This window comes from Anoplopoma fimbria, chromosome 14, assembly GCF_027596085.1.
Source record: "Anoplopoma fimbria isolate UVic2021 breed Golden Eagle Sablefish chromosome 14, Afim_UVic_2022, whole genome shotgun sequence".
Taxonomy (NCBI): domain Eukaryota; kingdom Metazoa; phylum Chordata; class Actinopteri; order Perciformes; family Anoplopomatidae; genus Anoplopoma; species Anoplopoma fimbria.
In genome coordinates this window covers 22185805-22206323 of record NC_072462.1, presented here as the reverse complement: position 1 = coordinate 22206323, position 20519 = coordinate 22185805, and the positions used below count along the sequence as shown (strand labels likewise).

General features: G+C 39.9%; 1 protein-coding gene across 2 annotated transcripts in view; it reads left to right on the top strand.

Annotated features, from left to right (window-relative positions):
• Positions 1–20519, top strand: part of arrdc1b (arrestin domain containing 1b) — a 37281-nt gene that overhangs the window by 10907 nt on the left and 5855 nt on the right. For both annotated transcript variants that reach the window (XM_054612345.1, XM_054612344.1), the window contains exons 2-6: positions 8283–8393; positions 13843–13893; positions 18686–18840; positions 19196–19378; positions 19821–19997. In XM_054612345.1, the coding sequence (XP_054468320.1) occupies positions 8283–8393; positions 13843–13893; positions 18686–18840; positions 19196–19378; positions 19821–19997 (677 nt within the window). The remainder of the gene's footprint in view (positions 1–8282; positions 8394–13842; positions 13894–18685; positions 18841–19195; positions 19379–19820; positions 19998–20519) is intronic.

The following is a 20519-nucleotide window of genomic DNA, read 5'->3' as shown; positions in this document are numbered from 1 at the left end:
CCGTCTGGATTTGAACGCCGTAAAATGTGGAAACTTCGTGCTGGGATGGGTAACGTGGGAGCGAGTGTGCAGAGGGCAGATTACACGTAGGCCGGTTGTTTCTGTGATGTAACTTCTGCACGGATAAGCCTCTTTCACATGCATGCAAACATACCCGGGGATTTGTGTGTATGCTGTACATGCAGATGTGTATGCACCCTAAACTCAAACACACGCAAGCACAAACATCATTAACTCACCGAATTGTGCAAAGCTTGTCAGCAGCCATAGAGGAGGTGAGTGTTCTATACACGGGCTGGTCCATAATTGAATGTGGACAGAGTAGTTTCCCAGCAGGATGTGTGATTGAAGTAACAGTCATACATTATCTCTCCTGGAACACCATTCTTCTTTGGTGTTTTGATGATGGTGGAGGTGAGTGCTGGTTGAGCGATGGTGATTGTGAAGTCCAAAGCTTATGATTCATATCAAGAATACATTCAGTGACCCCCCATGTCCTCTATGGCACAATCTGCATTACTGTACTCCACTCGTTTATTAAGATTGATCCTTTAATTTGTCACCAGTCTGCACAATGTCAAACTTACAGGTGTGACACAGCAAATGATGTTGTGTAGCCAAGTACGCAGTGTACTATTGCAACAGACGTATGTACCCGTTTGATTGCTGAAACCTTTTTTATAAGATCTAGAACTTTCCAAACAGTTCGACCAGGGTAACTGAGGTATATTACATACAGTCTTTTGATTAATTGTTGATAAAAAAAAAAAAAAAGGATCATTACAAGCCGCCTGACGAGCTCCTTACTGAAATACTTTCCAGAGAGGAACTATTGTAATGAGGTTTGAATTATTAAGAACAGTTGCCAGGTCAAACCCAAGCAGTAACACTGATATAATTTATTCAGACTTCATTCAGACTGCAATAATTATGTAATGTAGAATAATATTAGGGATAGGAAGAAGTATTTAATGTGACTGGAGAGGACAGCAGTTGTGTAGCCAATTTCCCAGTCGGAAACAGACACTACTTATTTTTTTCATTGTTCCAATGCGCATTTTATTTTTATTATAAATAACCAGCACAATGTTCTCAGTTGATTGACATATATATGATAACAATGAATTACCAAATAATTAAAAACTTGAATATTAACTTTGGACCAATTTAGAGATGTTTGTGATGAATATTCAACTACTGGGATATACGTTTGTTATCAATCGCTTTTCAATTTTGGGATTCGAATAATCGTTTTTAAGGGTTCTTTTGACAATGTGTTTTAGAGAGAGAGAGCTAGAAAGAGAGACCCTTGTGTGTGTTTCAAAACAGATGCATATGTGTATTTGTATTGTCTTCTCAACCCTGCTATTTTCATTCTGTAAGTCTCATTTTTAACATCAATTCAAACAGTTGCACAACAGTAAGTTACAAAGAACAACATGGCCTGATTTGTCAAATCATGCAAAAGGCCGTCTCAAACTGTCTATTGGATCTGATTGGCCTCGTCTTCATGCTTCTTCAGTCTTCATGCACAAATGCACTAAATTAACGTTTAGACTCTAAGTGTAGTTCCTGAATTTTGTCCCCGTTGCTTCTTAGTTGACACTTGAAAAGCTGTGAACGAGGGCATGAAGCCGTGCATTCATTTTCTCTTTCTGTCGCTGAAGCGTCTAGTGTAAGTGTTACTGATCAAACAGAGAGGTAACTCAGCACATGTCTGAACGAAACAGCCCGGGCTCTGTTCTGCTGCAGGGGGATTCCCTTACATCCAGGAGTAACAGATCATGAGATCAGGTGGCTGCGCTCGACATGTCTCACTGAGAAGCATTGGAAAGGAGACAAGGGAGAGAGAGATGTTGGAAAAGAGAGGACTAATTGTTTGCAGCGCCTAAAGATTTAATGAAGGTAGTAAAGGTATCATCGGATTACTCGGCTGTACTGTACAAAGTGAAGGCTGTGACCTCTCGGGTTTGTGGAAAAGATATACTAGAATATTTTCTTGACAAAAGGTTTGAGAAACATTCAGGGAACATAGGGTCAGCAGTTCCTGGTGCATTTTGTTCCCTGTCCTTCACGGCTTTTGTTAATGCCACAAGAAAAAATGATTCTCTCAAAACTCCCGTTTGAGTTCTGACCTCGCTGCTGAAATGAGTCTTGCGGAGACATGGCAAAACATAATTATCATTCATGGTTGTGCAGTATCATTCTGCTGGACTCTCTCTATGAATAAACCAAGCACAGTCCTTTAGCACTGCACAAGCAGAGTCTGACAGATACATGCACATTTTTTGTAACCTTAAATTAAGTGCCTTCTTTAAGGCCATCATTGTGAGAGCTACTGCGTGTTTAGGAGCACCCCGTTTTGAAATGTGGACCCCTCACTTATAAAAAACCTGTCAGGCTAATTAATTAAAGTTTTTCCATCATCGTCCCTCCAAATGATGTCTAAGGCCAACTGAGCTGCTGCATCCCCATGCAGGTCTTCTACATTCTACAGGAGTTTCTTTTAAACCCATCCAGTCTTATCACACAGACATTGCTTTGGGAGTTTCCGTGGCTCATTATGCTGGAATGTAGACGTGACGTCCGAGGAGCCTTTTAGTGCATGTGAATGCCGATCAATTTAAGCTATGTCAAACAGCCTTTTCTACTCTCATTTGCACTCCTGCCCACAGTGGTCGGGGTTCTTCTCTGGTGTGTTGTGTCTGAGAGGTCGGGGGTTTCCTCATTCCGCTTTGTTCCCTGTAAAGTTCAGACCTTAAACAAACTGAGGCTCTTTTGTGCTCCGGGGCCATTAGCTGAAACTGGACTCAGTGTAAATAAGGAACTGACATTATCAGACCAGCTTCCCTGCACGCCTCCCCATCAACCCCCCAAGGCTGACTAATTTTCCAATGTCCTGATGCAACAAGCAGCAAGCTCTGACTTAATGGTTTTATCCCACTCAGTTCTGCCTTTTTAATCTTGGAAAACTTCAACAGTTGTTGCAGAAGTCATTTTCTCTCACTCAATGTTCAGCATTGTTAGGCGTGCCAGAGTGCAAACATAATTCTTGGTAAAGACACTTGATCACGAAGTGAAGCTGCTCTTTGTTTAGAAAATCGGATGACCGAGCAAACAACAGTATTGCGTAAATGGTACATATTTTCAGGAAAAGAATGCCCTGAAGGACAAAATAACTGCACAGGGGGAGGAGGAAGAGAATGTGTGGCACAAATGACTTCATCGGGGAGAAATTTGTTTTTAATATATATATATATATATATATATATATATATATATATATATATTTAGGATCTCTTTAGGATATTTTTGTAGGCATAGGGAGGATGCCAAGTTAAACGACCATACTAGACTGTATGGCAACAGTACTTGCTAACAGTTAAGCCAGCTCTTGCTGTTGAAACTGACCTAAACACGGGTTAAACTGACAACAAACTAATAAAAAAAACATGGTTTAACATGGTAATTGGCCATGGTAAATATAGGATTCATCGAACCTATCCTTTTACTGGTTCTGACCAAAATGTAGTGATGAATGTCTGCCCGGTTCTCAATTTTCTCTACTTATTCTTTGATTATATAATACTTGATTTATTCAAAATGTTCCACTGTCTGCTGGCCTTGAGACAATATTTTGCATTTGTTAAGAAGTTTGGCTTCTTTTGCTAGCCAGAGGAAAATAAGTGTATTTATTTCAGTAAGTAGCATTTTGGCATCGGACTCAGGGCCACAGTCAGGTATTATATCAGCATGAGTATCCTCTGTATAGTCTGTTTCTCATTTTTACGACATCTTAAGTCTGACCTCATCATCCCCTCTGAGACGTTTGGCCACCCAAGTGCACTACAAACAGGATTACTGTACACATACACAGTGGCACAAAACAGATAACCTCTCCTTCCCGCATACTCATCAGAACCACACCTTTAAATCCTACCCACATCTTCCATGACCCACCAGCGACCTGTTCTAACCCACATCACAGAACCATTTGATACAATATAATACAGCATTCATGTTCAGGCAGCCAGATCTTGAAACGCCATGGATTACATCTTCTCTCTTGGACCTGTCTGCCCACACAGTCTAGTTCGTAAAATCTAAAGAGTAGTAGCACCAGGATATAGGCGGCTACAGACACTCTGAACCGTGGAGAAGACCTGGACAGACTCCAGTGTGTTGGCAACAAATCCAGGCAGCTGCTGAGTCAGAGCTGTGCTGCTGGCTTCCCTCTTACTACCGAGTGTCAGTCTCACTAAGGCTGTGTTTTTTTTTCTGTGGAGAGCTGGCTCCTGGCAAGGACTCCTGTGCTGGCTGCAGCAAGGTGTGATCCATAGCTGCTGGTGTGTACATGAGTTGGAAACTGTTAGCTTCAACAAAATAACCAAACCAAATCTTGTAAATTGAGTTTGCCTTGCATTATTTATGGACTACTTGAGCACTGAAGCAACAATTATAGCATGAATCTGGAACTTGAAGGACTATTTCATGCCCAAATTGATTTGGGGCAAGTAAAACTGATTTTAGTGGTACAGCCAATCATGAACCACATTGTTGCCGCTTTGCCCAAACAATCTTTCATTACTGAATGCTGCCATAACTTAGTCATATTGTTATAATATTATATTTAAAGGTTTAGTACTTTTGATGTTTTTGAGCTTGCCCCCTCATATCAGTCTGGATAGTTTTGTAGCTGAGTAGCTGAGTGTTGGAGAGATCGGCCGTAGAGATGTCTGCCTTTTTTACAACATAATGGGACTATACGTCACTCTGTTTGTTTTGGTACAAAACGCCCAAAAAATGCTTTGGAAAAAAATTACCCGCAATATCCACATAATCCATGACTTTGTCGTGAGCAGTTTCATGTAGGAACTATTTTTTTTCTCCACCGAACTAAACCCGCCAACCGTATCACCGGGCAGAGGGTAGCATGCATGTACCGATGGACGACAGTCAAGCGCAGGACGTCAAACATGCCTACATTTCGCGCTTTCACAAGCACAAGCCTTTTATTCACATACCATTAGAAGTTGATGGACATACATTTGTAACTATGTAAGTTATTCTCACTAAGGTATCCATAATTGTTTGCCCTTGAGGGACAAAGGGAGAGTCTTGCATGTTCACACAGGAATAAGAACAGAGTTGATCTCTGCCAACATGAAAAAAACCTCATGAGGTTAAACTAGAACCAGGCAAAAGACTCAAGTCCAAGTTTAGGTTTCGGACTTCTACTGCCCTGTGGTGAAACAGGAGGACACATCATTTTAATGTCTAGATGTGCGCCTCATCAGACACATCATTAGTACTCCCTGTCCATCTGGCTCCATGCGTCTGTGTAGAGGTCGGCCCATTATTCAGCCGCAGACAGCCAGTCTATCTGCCAAAGCAGCCCATCTTTTATGACACAACTATTCACTATTCAGCTGTGCTGCAGCCGCTCTGCCTGCTGCTGCTGCTGCTGCTGCTGCTGCTGCCGGGGTTTTAACAGATTACCCCTGTGCTGACCTTTCACGGGCTAAGCTCTTCACTTTTCTACAACGGACAGCTGTAAACAATATCAGTAATGGCTCCCTTTTCCATCACATTTGTCTACTTTACACCTCTCTCTCTGTTGCCTCTGTGAAGTGTGAGGACTCGAAAAAAGCTCACGGTGTGTGTTAATGTGGAGTATAAAGGTATTATTCTCCTTTATGAATAAAGCAGATGGCTGCAGGAGCAGATTGCATGGTTTAGTTAATGACCAGATAAATGTGCGTTAGTCTGCATGGCTGAAGGGCACCGCTATGGTTCGTGTTTTGTGAGCTGCATTTTCGTTTTTTGTTTTTACCGGCCGAGGTTCCGCCCTCTTCCACCAAACTGTGCCAAGAGTCGTGCCGGTGTGGAGAGCCCAGCCATCTGCCACTTTGAGAGTGAGTGAGTGAGTGAGTGAGAGAGTGTGTGTGTGTGTGTGTGTGTGTGTGTGTGTGTGTGTGTGTGTGTGTGTGTGTGTGTGTGTGTGTGTGTGTGTGTGTGTGTGTGTGTTCTGTGATGCCAGCACAGGATCCTGCGTTAATGTGCAATCCTGTGATTGTTCAAACACAATAGTCTGAGGCATGTTGTTTTTTTACATCAGAAGGGTTTCTGACTGCAAATGTTCTTATCATACCAGGATTGCGTATCAAATACTGTCAAGCAGGTTTGGAAAAATGACGACATCAGGTAGACATTTTGGAACACTTTCATGAGGGAGCTATCCCTCATGTCACTGTTTGTAATAGACCATTGCAGGGATCATTGCCTAGTGAGCTATCCGAATATAGGATGAACGAGATGTTTGCAACCCTTTAATGTAGGGCTGCGAGTAACAGATTGTAGCTCCAGGGAGGACTCCACTTTGGTCCAGACTGAAATAACTTCACAATCAGCTCAAACAGCAGGTTGACATTTTGGGTGTTTCTCAACAACTGTTGGATGCATCGCCAGCAAAGTTTGGACAGATATCCATGGTGACCGGAGGATACATCCTACTGACTTTAGTGATCCCCTAACTTTTCTTCTATCGCCACCAGCAGGTTCACATTTTTCAGTTTTTCAATAAAATGTCTTTACAAATATTGGGTGGAGTGCCATGAAATACATTTCCTCCTCGGGATGAATTTGAAGGACTTTTCATCTTGCACCACTTCCAAATTCTGATTTGTCCAATACTTTGCTCTATGTCCAAATACCTGCAAAAGTAATGACATACCATCAGCCTCAGCTGTACTTTGTGTTTTGTTTTATGTACTAAGTTGACAACTTTTGCATTCTAACACGCTAAACTGAAATGGGTACCATGGTTAAAATATATTACAGCTGGTAAACAAGAATGGAAGGAGAGACATTCAGATGTCATATTCAGGCCACTTAAACATTTCTAATGATACTTAGACACATCTGTCTGACTGTCTGTCTGCTTATCAGAATACTGAGATAATACTGAAGCGGGGACTGTTTAATCCTCTCACTTCTGTAACAATTGTTTGTTTGTGTGCGTGCAAGTGTGTGTGTGTGTGTGTGTGTATGTGCATTATCAGAGAGATTTAATTTCCTCACAGACAGATCAACAGAAAGACAAGAGGGATAAAGAGAGGAGGGGTTAAACAGAGAAAGAGAGAGAGAGAGAGAGAGAGAGGATGTGTGAACACACTGCAGAGCTGGGTGCTCTCATACGAAGCAAGATTTTGGGTTAGCGAGGTAACTTCAGGGTCAAACAAGGGTTTTAAGTCCCATGACGATGATTCACTTCTTATCGGGGTAGATCGCCATGGTAACTTCGGCTGCCCACATAACCTGTGCCGGATATGCAAGCACTAAAAAGTTTGGCTCGGTAATCCAGGCTGAAAAACAACAGTTTAAACCAAGTTTGCCAAATGCAGAAAGGACAGTTGGCTTCTGTGTGAATGTGTGAATAAATAGGCTTATAGCCAAATATCACTTCCCCATTTAGAGCACAATAGAACGACTAGTAATGTGTGAGTCCCTTAAATGAATGTGTTGCATATATATATTCTTATGGCATGCAAGACAATATTTTAGCCTTATTCTTTCAGCTGCAACACCAGCGTTGTTTGTCAAGTTGCTGGTGTTATTAATTTGATGATAAATAACGATTCAATAAATGTATATCTATGTATGTATTTGTTATATTTTGTTTTACGATGTTAAGAAAGCAATGTTCCAGAATGATCCCAGTATCTTCCACTCTGTGAGGCATATAGTTTATTAAGTAAACACTTGGACCAAGCCCAGGTATCGTTATCAGTATCGAGCCTGGAAAAACTGGATTGGCACCTACGTAATGAGCCTAGAGTTAGCTCTTTGTTTCTAAAGTATGCCGCTCTGCTGCCAGTAGACTCACATGTTGCAACAGTCTTCATAGCCGGGTAGGGAAAACCCTGAGTTGACTTACAGAGTTGATAAACACCACCGTAGGACCACTCAGCTGTTTGTAGTTGATAGGGTTTGGTTAAGGCCCATTATGATTAAGTGAGGGTCCCCCCTTATGAATCATTCTCATGCTAATCAGTATATATTGTGTTGGTGGTGCTTAAAACTGACACACTCACATGAGACAAATTTTGTGTGAATGATGATTTTAATAGAAGTGTTTTTAGGTTAACTACTCAAGAATCAGAAATAACAAAGGATTCAGTTCAACACGTCACTACAGGAGACTGTGACAAATAAATCTGACAAAACAACAGCGGTAAACATTCAGACAGGAGATTGACTCCTTTTTTCTCCTCTTTCCACAGCCATCAAGGTGTACTGTCAGGGATCATGTGGGATATCCAACAAAATGAACGACGCCTCATGGATTCTGGAGGAGCAGTACTTCAACAGCACGTTGTCTATTGTCGACAAAGGTAATGACAGTAAAAGCATGATGCTTCTATTAGCTTTATCTGCTGGTTGTTATCATAAAAGCATGGTGGATAAATGAGCATAATGTTCAGGCTTTACATTTTTTATTCTATGATTCTTAGAATCACACCACGTTTTGCCCATTTGGTGCAAAACACAAGTTCAAGTAGCAGACACTTTTCTAACTTTCCAGTCAGCTGTAAATTATCTTCATTTATATTTGTGCACACTATGAGGAAACTTGATGACTATCTAATGTGTTGTACATTGAGTGGAAACCAATGATTGCCTAGAATATAAGGACAACTGGTCTAAACATTAACTGTCCTTTAACAGCAAAGCACATCACCTTCATGTGACTGTGCAGATTCTCAGCTTACATCCTATATGTGAAACAAACTGTTTCATCCCTGTTCTCTGAGAGCCCTGAAATGTCAGAAGCTGCCTCTCATAACAACACTGTATGACGTGACTGAAGCTTCCTGCCTTTCGCCTCATTTGGTTTATGGGAAATCTGCAACAGGCTTAATCTCACAAAGGCAGCAGCAGGTTTTTAGCAGCCGTGTAGCGAGGAGTTAAAGCCTCAATCAGTCCGAGCAGCAGTGTAGTCACGCTTCAGCTTGCCTCTCCACATGCCGCCTCTCTGAGGTGAGACGTGGTCGGCAGTGTCTGATCCGAAGGTCGGACATGCACCCAATCTCTGGGTAGCATTTTGCCCTGCTGCACTGACGCCCTGTTCGCCCCGCGGAAACGAGAGATTACAGGAGCTTTTGTTGTGAGGGTAGTCTTCCATATTTGTATTGGCTGCCGATACCGCCTGAAGGTGAAATGTGCCATGCATGGTTAATACATCAGTTTTAATAATTCAATAATATAAGTGAATAATATGTAAATAAATTGTCTAAAAGCAACATATAGACAACATATAGACAAAGATACAGATAAAGATTGTCAATTTTTTTTACAAACAAGAATGTATACCATCTGAAAAACACTATAATTACTGTAATAAAATAAAATACTGTAATCCCTTTTAAATGTATTAAATAAGCGAAGCATTGGTTAATTCCACTTGTGTAGAGTGTTACTGTGCTTGGTGTCAACATTGTGCTGTTATCTTCAAGATAAGCTAGCAGGCAGTTACACCTGTTGAAACACAAACAAGGTTCTGAAGCTGAAACTGAAGATATGTTGCATTATAGATACTGTATATGTCTATATTACTAGAGTGTTATAATATTTCTTATTCTGATATCAAGTTCACAATGGAAGTTTTCCCTCCTTTCTGTTTCATCTTTCTTATATTAAACCTAGATGATAAGAACATGTCGTTTTTACAACAACATAAGTAACTGTAACATTTAATTAGAACAGTTAGATCAAATGTCAAACAGGGAATTGAAAATGAAGCCTTAAATAAGGTTTAGATTACTCAGACTGCGCCAACAAACGGGCACAAACAAGAACACGACCGCCTCCCAGTTGGCCTACTACTGTATGGGCTGTGGTCTGAATGGTGCATGGATACAAGCCTTGTATTATGATGTAGAAAATAAAAACATATAGATTGTCTGCAGGGTTCCAAATGGTCAGTATAAACAAACATCCAAGTCAGGCTAAAAATTAAAAATATTCATAGGACATGTGAGTAAAAAATAAACATAAAAGCAGAGCTTGATATCGAACTTAAACACTTATTTTGATATAGACTTAAATGTGTTCAGGGTATTGAAAGCTGTCAAGTGAAAGCTGGTAGAGTCATTATTGTCAATTTTTTTTGTCTTGTTATACTTATTCTTTGATGAAATGGTCCCAGATATAAAACATCATCAGTCTATAAGACTTTGGTGTGCAAAAACTTTGTAGGAAATAAACAAAAATAAACAAAATAAATACCACGCTGTTTATCACATTAGCGTTATCTTTGAAGCAAGAGGAAAAGCTCATTCCACATTTCAGTACACACACGTACACACAGTGTGTACTGTTAAACACCAAGCGCACCACAATCCAAACGGAGGAGGACATAAATAATTCATGACACACCCTCCCTCTGCGCTCCCCTTTATCTCTGCCATTTCTCTGTATCCCATTCTCTTCCCAAAATGGGCTGCTCTGCCCCCAAGGGCAGGAAGGGTGACAGAAGACCACACACACACACACACACACACACACACACACACACACACACACACACACACACACACACACACACACACACACACACACACACACACAGTCACACTCTAACACAAAGCAAGCGACGCATCCTTTGGCTGACTGATAATGTGGTATGCCACAGATGCTTGGCGGTTGGAGGACTGAAGAACAGTGATGTCAGCGTCCACTCTTCATCCTGTCACTGTTGTCAGTTAATAACCTTCAGGAAATAAGGATTCTCCCTCCCACTGCTGTAGCCTGTAGACTTTTTTTTACAAACTGACAGCATTATATTCAAACCATGCTGGAGACAGACTCACTGTAGCATTTCCATTGTTGCCATGTTTTATGTTATCCGTTGAAGTTACGTTACACCACTGGGCAAAGACAGTATTTGTTGCAACATTGTTTTCTTTCAGTTTGCTAAATGAAAACTGACTTTCAAAAGCAGCATGAGGTGCAAGGTCTTATTAGATTTATGGATGTTGTTTTTAGACACCATAAGGTAAAAAAACAACAGCTAAGGCTTGAAGGTCTATTTTACTTAACCAAATCGTCCCTGCAGGGTTTCTTCCATCAGTCTTTCTGAAAAAGTGAAACATTTCTGGTTTTATTATTCCTATTCTAAGATAATTGAGTTATCTACCACAACATTAAGAATTAGACATTTTAGAAAAGTTTCATTTCTTGGCTTCCAAAGAACGGGACATAACATGAGTTACGCCATCATAGCGGTTGGTTTCTTCCTTATTCGTGATCATTTGAGTTCAATTGGGTAATCATCACTACATAGTGTTGAGAAATATTATGTTTTAGCGTTGTTTTGTAATAGTTTGTTTGCATCATTACAAGAGTTGATATGATTTTTATTGAGCATTTCTTATTTCTGAGACAGAACCTGTAAGTTAAAGTAAGTGTTTCCATCCACCTTTTATGTACATTTTTAGTTTGCATATATAAGAAACACAGAAAATTAAAAAAATGTTGAAATTTAGCAAAAAAGTTGTTATGCTCTGCTGAGTTGTAAACGTTGGCGTATCGATAAAAGCAAAATTTGACAAAGTGTGATGAAAACAGATTTAGCTAATAAATGATGTTAAGGAAGTATGTAACTTAAATGTCTACTGAAGCTTCTCCACTGAGAAGACTAAATTGGATATAAAGAGTCTCCTCATCGCTCAACAAAATTGTGACGTAACCCTCCTCAAATAAAAACATGGAACAAACCAAATTGTTCTACATTGGTTTTCACCTTTGAGGTCCGACCGGACCTCTTTTAATTACAACATCTTTCTGCGCCCTCGTCTTCTGCAGTCGTATAATGGTTACCTAACTGGAAAATTGTTGAACACCTACTGCTTATCTTGATACTACAAATACTAATAATTGCATAACTGTAGTGGATGGAAACAAGCATTCTTTCAGGTTTGATTTTTCTAGAAATTCGGTTAAGATTTGGGTTACATTCTGAGGGAAAACTGTCTAGTTTGACTCAAGGTCTGTTTAGCCATGCTGTCATCACCAGTATCATTAACAGGGTTAGTAACATTTTGTCCTAATGAAGGCACCAGATTAAAAGTAAGGTGATCATTAAAGTCATTACATATCATCCTCCTGGGATCATGAACATCAACACCATGAACATATTTTTGTCTGTCGAGTGTAGTAATATAGTCTATAGACTAGAGTAGTTATTAGTGCTGTAGCTAGAACGGATCAGAATTTTGTAGGATTGATATGGGATTAGATGGATATTCAAATGTGGTTAGAATTCTGTGGTTAAGAACATTTAACAGCTTGATCTTGATCTTATCTGCCCCTCTTTTTACTGATTTCCTTCATCCTGCTTTTCTGACCCGTGTGAGCAATTCTCTCTACAGTTGACTATTTAAAGTGGCTGCACCTGCACACTGCTGGTTTCGAGCACAACTACTTCCTCAAGCAGTAAACATGATGCAAATGAACACACACACAGTCAGAGCACTTCCCCTCAGTTAACCTAGGCTAACCGAAAATAAAAAACGTTGTGCCCATCCCTAATGAGGCATGTTGCTGTCTGGAATAATTTAATTGGGCATCAGCTCATCTAGAGAATTAATAAGGCGACTCTCTCAAGGTGCTCCCAGTGTGACAGGGATGGAACGGCTCTTATTGGTGCCACATGCTCTTCTTATCAACTTAAGTGAGCTTGTGAAGTAAACAAGTATAAAAAAAATGAATCTTCACAGTCTGCATAGTAGTTAATGCGATACAAATGTGCTTAACAGAGTTTGTTTTATCACAAAAAAAACACCTTTTCATACAGAGCATTTCCTGTTTAGATCCTCAGAATGACACATGTGCTTCTGAAAACCCAGCAAGGTCTGCCTCAGTTTAACCCATGTTGTCAGATAAGATCAGTAATGCAAAGTTCTCGTACTGTTGCACTTCAGCAAGTTTTTTTCTTTCTTCTGCACTGCTGCGTGATTGAATTCTGTCCTGATGTGTAAAAATACATTTATGACAACATCTATAAAGAAAAAGGCTGGAGATAGGGTATATTTTTCTTATTGTTAACAAAACTTATGAAAGAAATACTGTCTGTATATCCAAAGCCTGATGTATCTTAATCCTCTGTGTCATAGAGCTTCATTGTTGTCAATGAGCCACACTGTCACACTAGGTGACATGTTATTTCTTCACCAATTTACACCGGTCTCATTGAGTAACATTTGTTAAAACTAAAGTGCTGAGCTGTATTAAGAAATAATTTAACCTTTTTTACTACTTTCTTCAATGAGAATCACTGGCCTTATTATAGAGAGAATAGACAAGGATTTTGACAATAAGAGAAATATAGAATTAGACGAGGCCTTTTCTTTAATCCCAGTGATGCTGACCTGGAGATGTTATAACAGAGCAGAAGAATGCACTCGGTCTTGGGTCGATCACTGCTGGCTCCACGGTGCAACTCTGCTTGTAAATCATTGATTAACTTTGCTGAGAAATGCTCCAACTTTGCCAGCTACACATGTTAAGGCTTCCTCTGACACCGGCTCATTGGTTTCAGTTGCTAGTTTCATTTACTTCAAAAGTCTCGGCTCAGCTGTCTTTGAACAATGAAGCTGCTTTGTCTCGGAAACATCATCCCCCTGGGAAAGTAGGTGATCTCCACAGGACTTCTAATGTATACTAAGGGATATGAGAAGTCGAAATAAACACAATCAAACACACACAGGCCCTGAGTGTTATTACTGTATTTGAAACCATAAATGTAATTTCCATTTAACTGAGAAACTTCCTCTTTTACAGGAACCCTGGCGGCAGGCGAGCACAGTTTCCCCTTCCAGTTTCTCATTCCAGGTGAGTGTGGGATTAACCCAGGTGGCCCGTTGAACCTAATTCCTCCATATCGGAGACACGCCCTCAGTTCTCATAACAGGTCCAGATGACAACAGTGAAAGGAGCACGGTGCCGTGATATCATCTGATAACATGTGACTTTTTCCTGTATGTGTACTTACAAGATGCTCAGCCCTGAGCCCTTTGTCTCCTAACAAAGCGTACTCACACAGATCTGCGATACCGATGGCATGTGAAGGATCATTACATAGTTAATGTTTAAGAGATTTGGGGAGGAACACACCTATTGTGACGCGCTTCAGCCTGATAAGTCATCTTTACTCCACATGCCATTGCCCAAACACAGCTACGTAGAAAAATGACAGACACCAATAAAAAAATTAAAAATGACATCACAATCCTTGATACTTGACACAGAGATCATCTGAACATGTTTGGCACCTGCGAGGGCACACACAGTGCAGTGTCAATGTCTGGTATCTCGCACTCGCTCAGGCGTGGGCTGGAGCACGGGGGGGATTGGGTTATTTTTAGTTCCCTCTCCTGTCGTGCAGTCACTGTTTAATTGGTCTTCATGCCCCCTTCTCCCCTCCCTCCTCTCCAACCCCTCATACTTGAGAGCATCAGCACAGGACATGTTAACTACCATGTAGTGATGAGGGGAGACAAATGAAGCAAAAACATTGTTATTTCATGCACTGATCAATTTAGAGATTTGGGAATATTTTGCATCCATAACATTTGTTCTGTCATACATTTTTTTTGCGTCTGTAGATTGCTCCTAAATTCACCAAAAGTTACAATTTAATAATGCCTCATTTGCATATTGAAACATAACTTTTCAGAGAATATGTTATGCAAAAAATACTTGTCTTAATGCTAGTGATCAACTGGATACGTTCCATGTTAATATCAGTTTACATTTTTCACCCTATTCACTTGTGTCTTCTTAAGGATTTAACAATACATCTATGGAAAGGTTGTTTTCTCAAAAATGTTTTTTTCTAAGACTCTGAGCCAAAATCTCCACTTCAGTAGCATTTACACCCATCAAACTTTCTAGTTTATATCTATATTCTGAAAGATTTAACAGAACTGTTTGTTCATATAGTATTCATAGCCTTATTTATACACCATTTTATTCCTACAATCATTTTTTTATTTTTTATGGTTGTTGACAAAAAATGAAACAACAATTTTAAAACCGGCCTAATCAATTTATTCCGTTCTGGATATATATGCAAATTATGATTATTTAAATAAAATAATGCATGCTTTGCATGTTTAAACAAAACTTTTTAGAGAGCTTGTAATACAAAATGTAATGCCTTTATGTAAGTAACCAGCTATACAAGTTTTGCGGTTATATCTATTAGTTAAACATTTTCACCCTATTAATGTCCCTCCAGAAGTGGCTCATTGGACAGTCAAGTGTCTCCTATGCCCCCTGCTGGTATAGCATACAGACTGCATCAGTACAGTCTGTATCACCAACACGGTGATAATATATATTTTTTTATCGTCTTTGAGAAATGTTCATGTGTAGATATGAGAACATGTCGGCATTAAAACACATAATGAATACATACAACGATAGAGAATCACGGTGATGTGCAACATTTAAAATACAAATCTAACAATGTCATCTGGTAAAGGTTTACTATCTTGGAATGACAAGACTATCGATTGTTGTCCACAAGTATGATAGTAAAATTGAATAGAATTGAAGAAAAAAATCTCTAAAATAACCCTCCATATCTGTTCCTGATCAGGGCACACACCACTGAATACTGAGCAGCTTAAGAGCAGTTCCTACTTAAAGACTGAGATACAGACTTTGGAGGTGGTTTAAATGTGTGATAAAGGGTGTGCACTGACAGTTAATGGTTCAAATTTCTTCTCCAGCGCTTTCATTAAACTCAGCTATCGCTGGTACGGCAGGTCACAACATTGATGTTTCAGTTTCTAACTCTGTCGGAGTGTCCTTGAGCAAGTGTAAAGTGCTTCATTCTGCTCTTAGGATAAACATGAATGCAGTTAGTACTAGAGGTATAAATCTTCACTGGCCTCACGATTTTTTGTCAAGGAACAGTTATAAAATGAGCATTTATCTGGAGTCCAGGCATCAGATGGTGTTCTGGTCTGATCAATTTTCACAGAGGGAACAAAGAAATTCAAAGAGACAAGGGAGGCGTAGGCTGAGATAAATTCAGTTCAAGGACACTTACAGAGATAAAAAGGGTCGGATGAAAGGGTGGATGGCCTCATTCCACGGGACATGAGATACAAGTTGAAGATGAGAAAGACAAACGACATTAAAAATTGATACACTTTGATAGAGTACTAGAACCTTTTATCCTTTGTCGATGAGCCCCTGGATATCACGTAAGAATCCTTGTTTTTATACAAATTAACTGATAAAATGGAATAACCAGTGAGCAGCTGATGATCAAATTCCATAAAAGAAGACAAGGACAGCCTTAAACTGCCCAAATATTCCCTATCTTACTGTCGATTTCTGAAACTAAACTGTCAACTGTGACACATTTCCAAACACCAACACTGAGCTGGGAGGAGGATATTGGCCGTTATACGGAAATCAGGGAGCATGCTGTGGTACAAAATATGTGTGAATGAAATGTGTGCTGCTTCTCCTGACGAGAACTATTGAAATCAAACCAAAATAGTTCCATCCAAACAGGATTCCTTCTCACAAGCAATATATTTCCCTTTTGAGCAGATTAAAGCTTCTCTACATTGTCTGTAAACCTCTCAAGTCAAGATCGGAATTTAGATTTTTAGGTGGAACTACGTTTATGGAACTTAAGCCCTTTAAGACTTCAGAAAGAGTAAGTAATTCTTGATTTGGTTATTTGCAGGTTAAAGGTCAGGCTTTAAACTGGGCTAAATTTGCATGAAGACTGAAATATTTTTTATCTAGGTTACATATCACACCATTTTAATGACTACAGTTCAACTTGTTATAGTAACAGATACATATTGAAATATAGTAATGCATGTTGAGATGATGTTAATATGTAAATCAGACATCAAAAACAAAAGTAGAGTCTTCAGCCATGCTGGCTGCTCTGTGAGGTCAACATGCTAACAAGCTCTCAAGACAATGCTAACATTCAGATTATTAAACAGGTACTTAAACAGGTATGTTAATCATGTTCAGCGTCTATGTTTACTGTGTTAGCATGCTAACATTTGCTAGTTAGCAGCTAATTAGCTTTGCCCGTATTTAGTCAAACCAAGGTATCGGACAAATTGAAATTTGGACCTGATGATGGCACTAATTGAAAGGTCAATTTGTCACAAAAGAGATTACAGCTCATCCTGAGGGCAATAGAAATATCTGTACCAAATTTCATGGCAATCCATTTTAGCATTGTCCAGAAATTTTACAACCCTCATGGTGGCACTAGAGGAAAATTCATTAGGATTCATCTACTGGGGACCATGATTGACCATCACTTTTACCACAAATGTGGCCCAGTTTTATCGTATGTGCTAGGTTCTTTGGTTGTACAGGAACCTAGTGAACCTAGTGAGTAGTCCATCCTGAACCCGTTGACATAAAGTTAGCAAGGACAACAGCAGCTCAAAGAGTCAGAGGAATGTCTTTGTCTGAGCTCAAAGGAACAGGGCAGATTTCACAATCCTCGGCCACTTTCAGCAGCCACCAGCAGCTCAGCCTGGTGTGTCTCCAAGAAGAGTCATCCTGGTGCTTCAGTCCGTCCTTTGTCAGTTCGTCCACATCTCTGTTCTGGCTCCCAAGCTGTCTGCAACAACACACAACAACAACCCACATCTCCTGGTTAATCATTATTGACAGCAGCAGCAGCAGACTTGTCCCTGCAGCAGCCGCCGGCCTCGCTGACATTAGCATCTGAATGAGGATAAGCGAGAAATTGAACACTTCAAGACAGAGAGTGGCTCAGCTTTTGTTTTGACAACACATTAATCACATTTTTGTAGATCCTGTTTGGGAATTTAGATGAAGATTGTTGGTACAGATCACACTTCTACAAGAGCTTTATTTTCTTCCTTTCCTCTGGCTCTAAACATCTCTCTCCTGCTGTCCGTCTGGCTGCTTTCTTCCCAAATTGTTATTTTTATCTGACACTCCTTAAATTTCCTTCCCTCCAGCCTTTTCCCTCCCTGTTTCCTGCTCTTCACTGCCCTTTCCTCGAGTCACAAGGACAATCTGTGTTCTTTTTTCCATTCAGGACAAATGTGCAGGAATCAGTCTGAAAAGCTCCTTACATCTTGTGACAGCTCTGATAGAGGCCTACATGGATACGGACACAGCTCTCAGCTCTGTCCTACCCCTACTACTAACAATTACAATTTTAACCCCATTAATTAAGCTTTTCAGGGATTGCATTATTGCCACCTTTTATGAATTTGTTACTTTTCTTTTAGTCAACAAATATACATTGAGATACCTATGTACTTCACCTTTGAACTGGGATTTTCTTTTTCCTTATAATATAATTTGTCTCAATAAAAAAAGAATAGTTTTTACTGTACCATATGCATATGAAAGTCACTGTAACGACATTTGCTTATTTTAGTAGCGTTTTACAATTTAATTCTGAGCAGCATTTTGTATTTTTATGGGTCGTCAAAGATGCAAAACACCTATTTCACATTTGAAAGTGATTCTTTTTTTAAACCTTTTGATTAAAAAATGTACCTATGGGTTTTAGATATTCAGTCACTTCACACCAAAATATCAGTAACTGTTCACAGTGTCAAAGTAACGTCTGCAATCCTCTCTTCAGTTGCTGCTCCGACTTCCTTTGAGGGACCCTTTGGGAAGATTATTTACCGCGTGAGGGCGGCTATCGACACGCCCCGCTTCTCTAAGGACTACAAAGCCCAGAGGCCCTTCTACCTGCTCAACCGGCTTAACCTAAATGAGGTGCCTGCCATTGAAGTAAGCAGCACAATTTTCCTTATCTTTCCTAATCTAAATGTTGCTCTTCTGTTCTTTGAAAAAGTTTTGGATCTAATGTAGAAACAGGGGTAGAAGAAGGGAAGCATCTCTTTATTAGATCGGCGCTTGTCTCAGTCGAGGCTTATTTGATTTAATGTCAGAGCAGGATCTAATTCATTATCTCCTCAACCCCTCCTGCATTACTCACTTAAAGTTCACTCTCTTCCTGACATGACAGTCTGAGTTTCCTGATACTCTGGACCTAAGCAGGAATAGAGAATCGGCTAATGAGGCTTGTTAATCACTAACAACGCACCAACAAACGTTTATCCTAAACGTGATTCCGTCTCCGCAGCATCCGAGTTATGCTGTAACCACGAAGAAGTTCAGTTACCTTCTGGTGAAGACGGGGACCCTAATGCTGAAAGCTCGCAGTGACCTGAAGGGTTACATCCCAGGGCAGGTCATCAAGTTAGCCACCGAGATCCACAACAAGTCTGGGAAGGACACAGGATGTGTGCTGGCTAGTCTCATACAGGTAGAGCAGTGATTGTTATCAGTAATAATTATGTTGTTTTTTTTACCTGCAAACCTTTCTCTCAACAGGCAAACTTCTTGCTGCTGTGAGTATTCTTTGGAAATATTGTCTCTCAAGGCTTTCAGGTTTTGAGCACAGAAAAGGGGCGTTGAGTCAGAAAAAGAAATAAAATAAATCATAAAATTCATAGTCTTTGCCATTTCCAAATACCATTATTATGAGCACAGCCAGTGTGCACAGCCCCCAGGAAATATACATTTAAAGGATTGTATTATTATTCATAGAACTAAAACCTCCTTGGGGGAGCACATAAAATCTCTCTATACCTCAAGTAAAAGAGGTTTTCTCCATTTTCAAAGGAGCTGCTTTTCCTTCAAATAAGCTAGGTGGTGGGTGAATTGGTTTGAAGTCACCATCGCATCTTTTTGTGTCCGCACACTAGAAAGTGACCTACAAGACCAAGCGGCCTGTGTTCGACCTGCGGACCATCGCGGAGGTGGAGGGAGCAGGAGTGAAAGCAGGAAAACATGCAGAGTGGAGAGAGCAGATCATCGTCCCTCCTCTTCCTCAGTCAGCACTGGCTGGCTGCAGCCTCATAGACATCGACTACTTCATTCAGGTCAGTGTGTGTGCGTGTGTGTGTGTGTGTGTGTGTGTGTGTGTGTGTGTGTGTGTGTGTGTGTGGACAATATTATTAGAAAGACTTATCCTCTGAGCTTCCAAAGTTACACAATCAGAATACTTTAGATTTCAGAGCTTGTTGTTACTGTAAACACTGTTAATGCTACACAGCAGCTAGATGTACTGTACATTTTCAGCTACTTCTGGTTTATTTTCTGATAACCAGCTCTTGACACACAGATGAATAATAGCAATGTATACTGTATTATAGGGATATCATAGTGATTATTCTCTTGGATCAGTTGTAAATGAAAATAAAGACAAATAAATTAATGTATTTTCACAGAGCTCTCCTTGTGTCAATATAGTGGATTCATAGTATATTTAAAGGATCAGGCTGGTGTTATTTAAATGTTTTCTTATTGTCACCAAATCCCATGAAAAGACCAGAATCAACATTACTTCATCTCTTAATACATCTAAATTTACATAGATCACATTTTTTTTTACCCAAAATAAA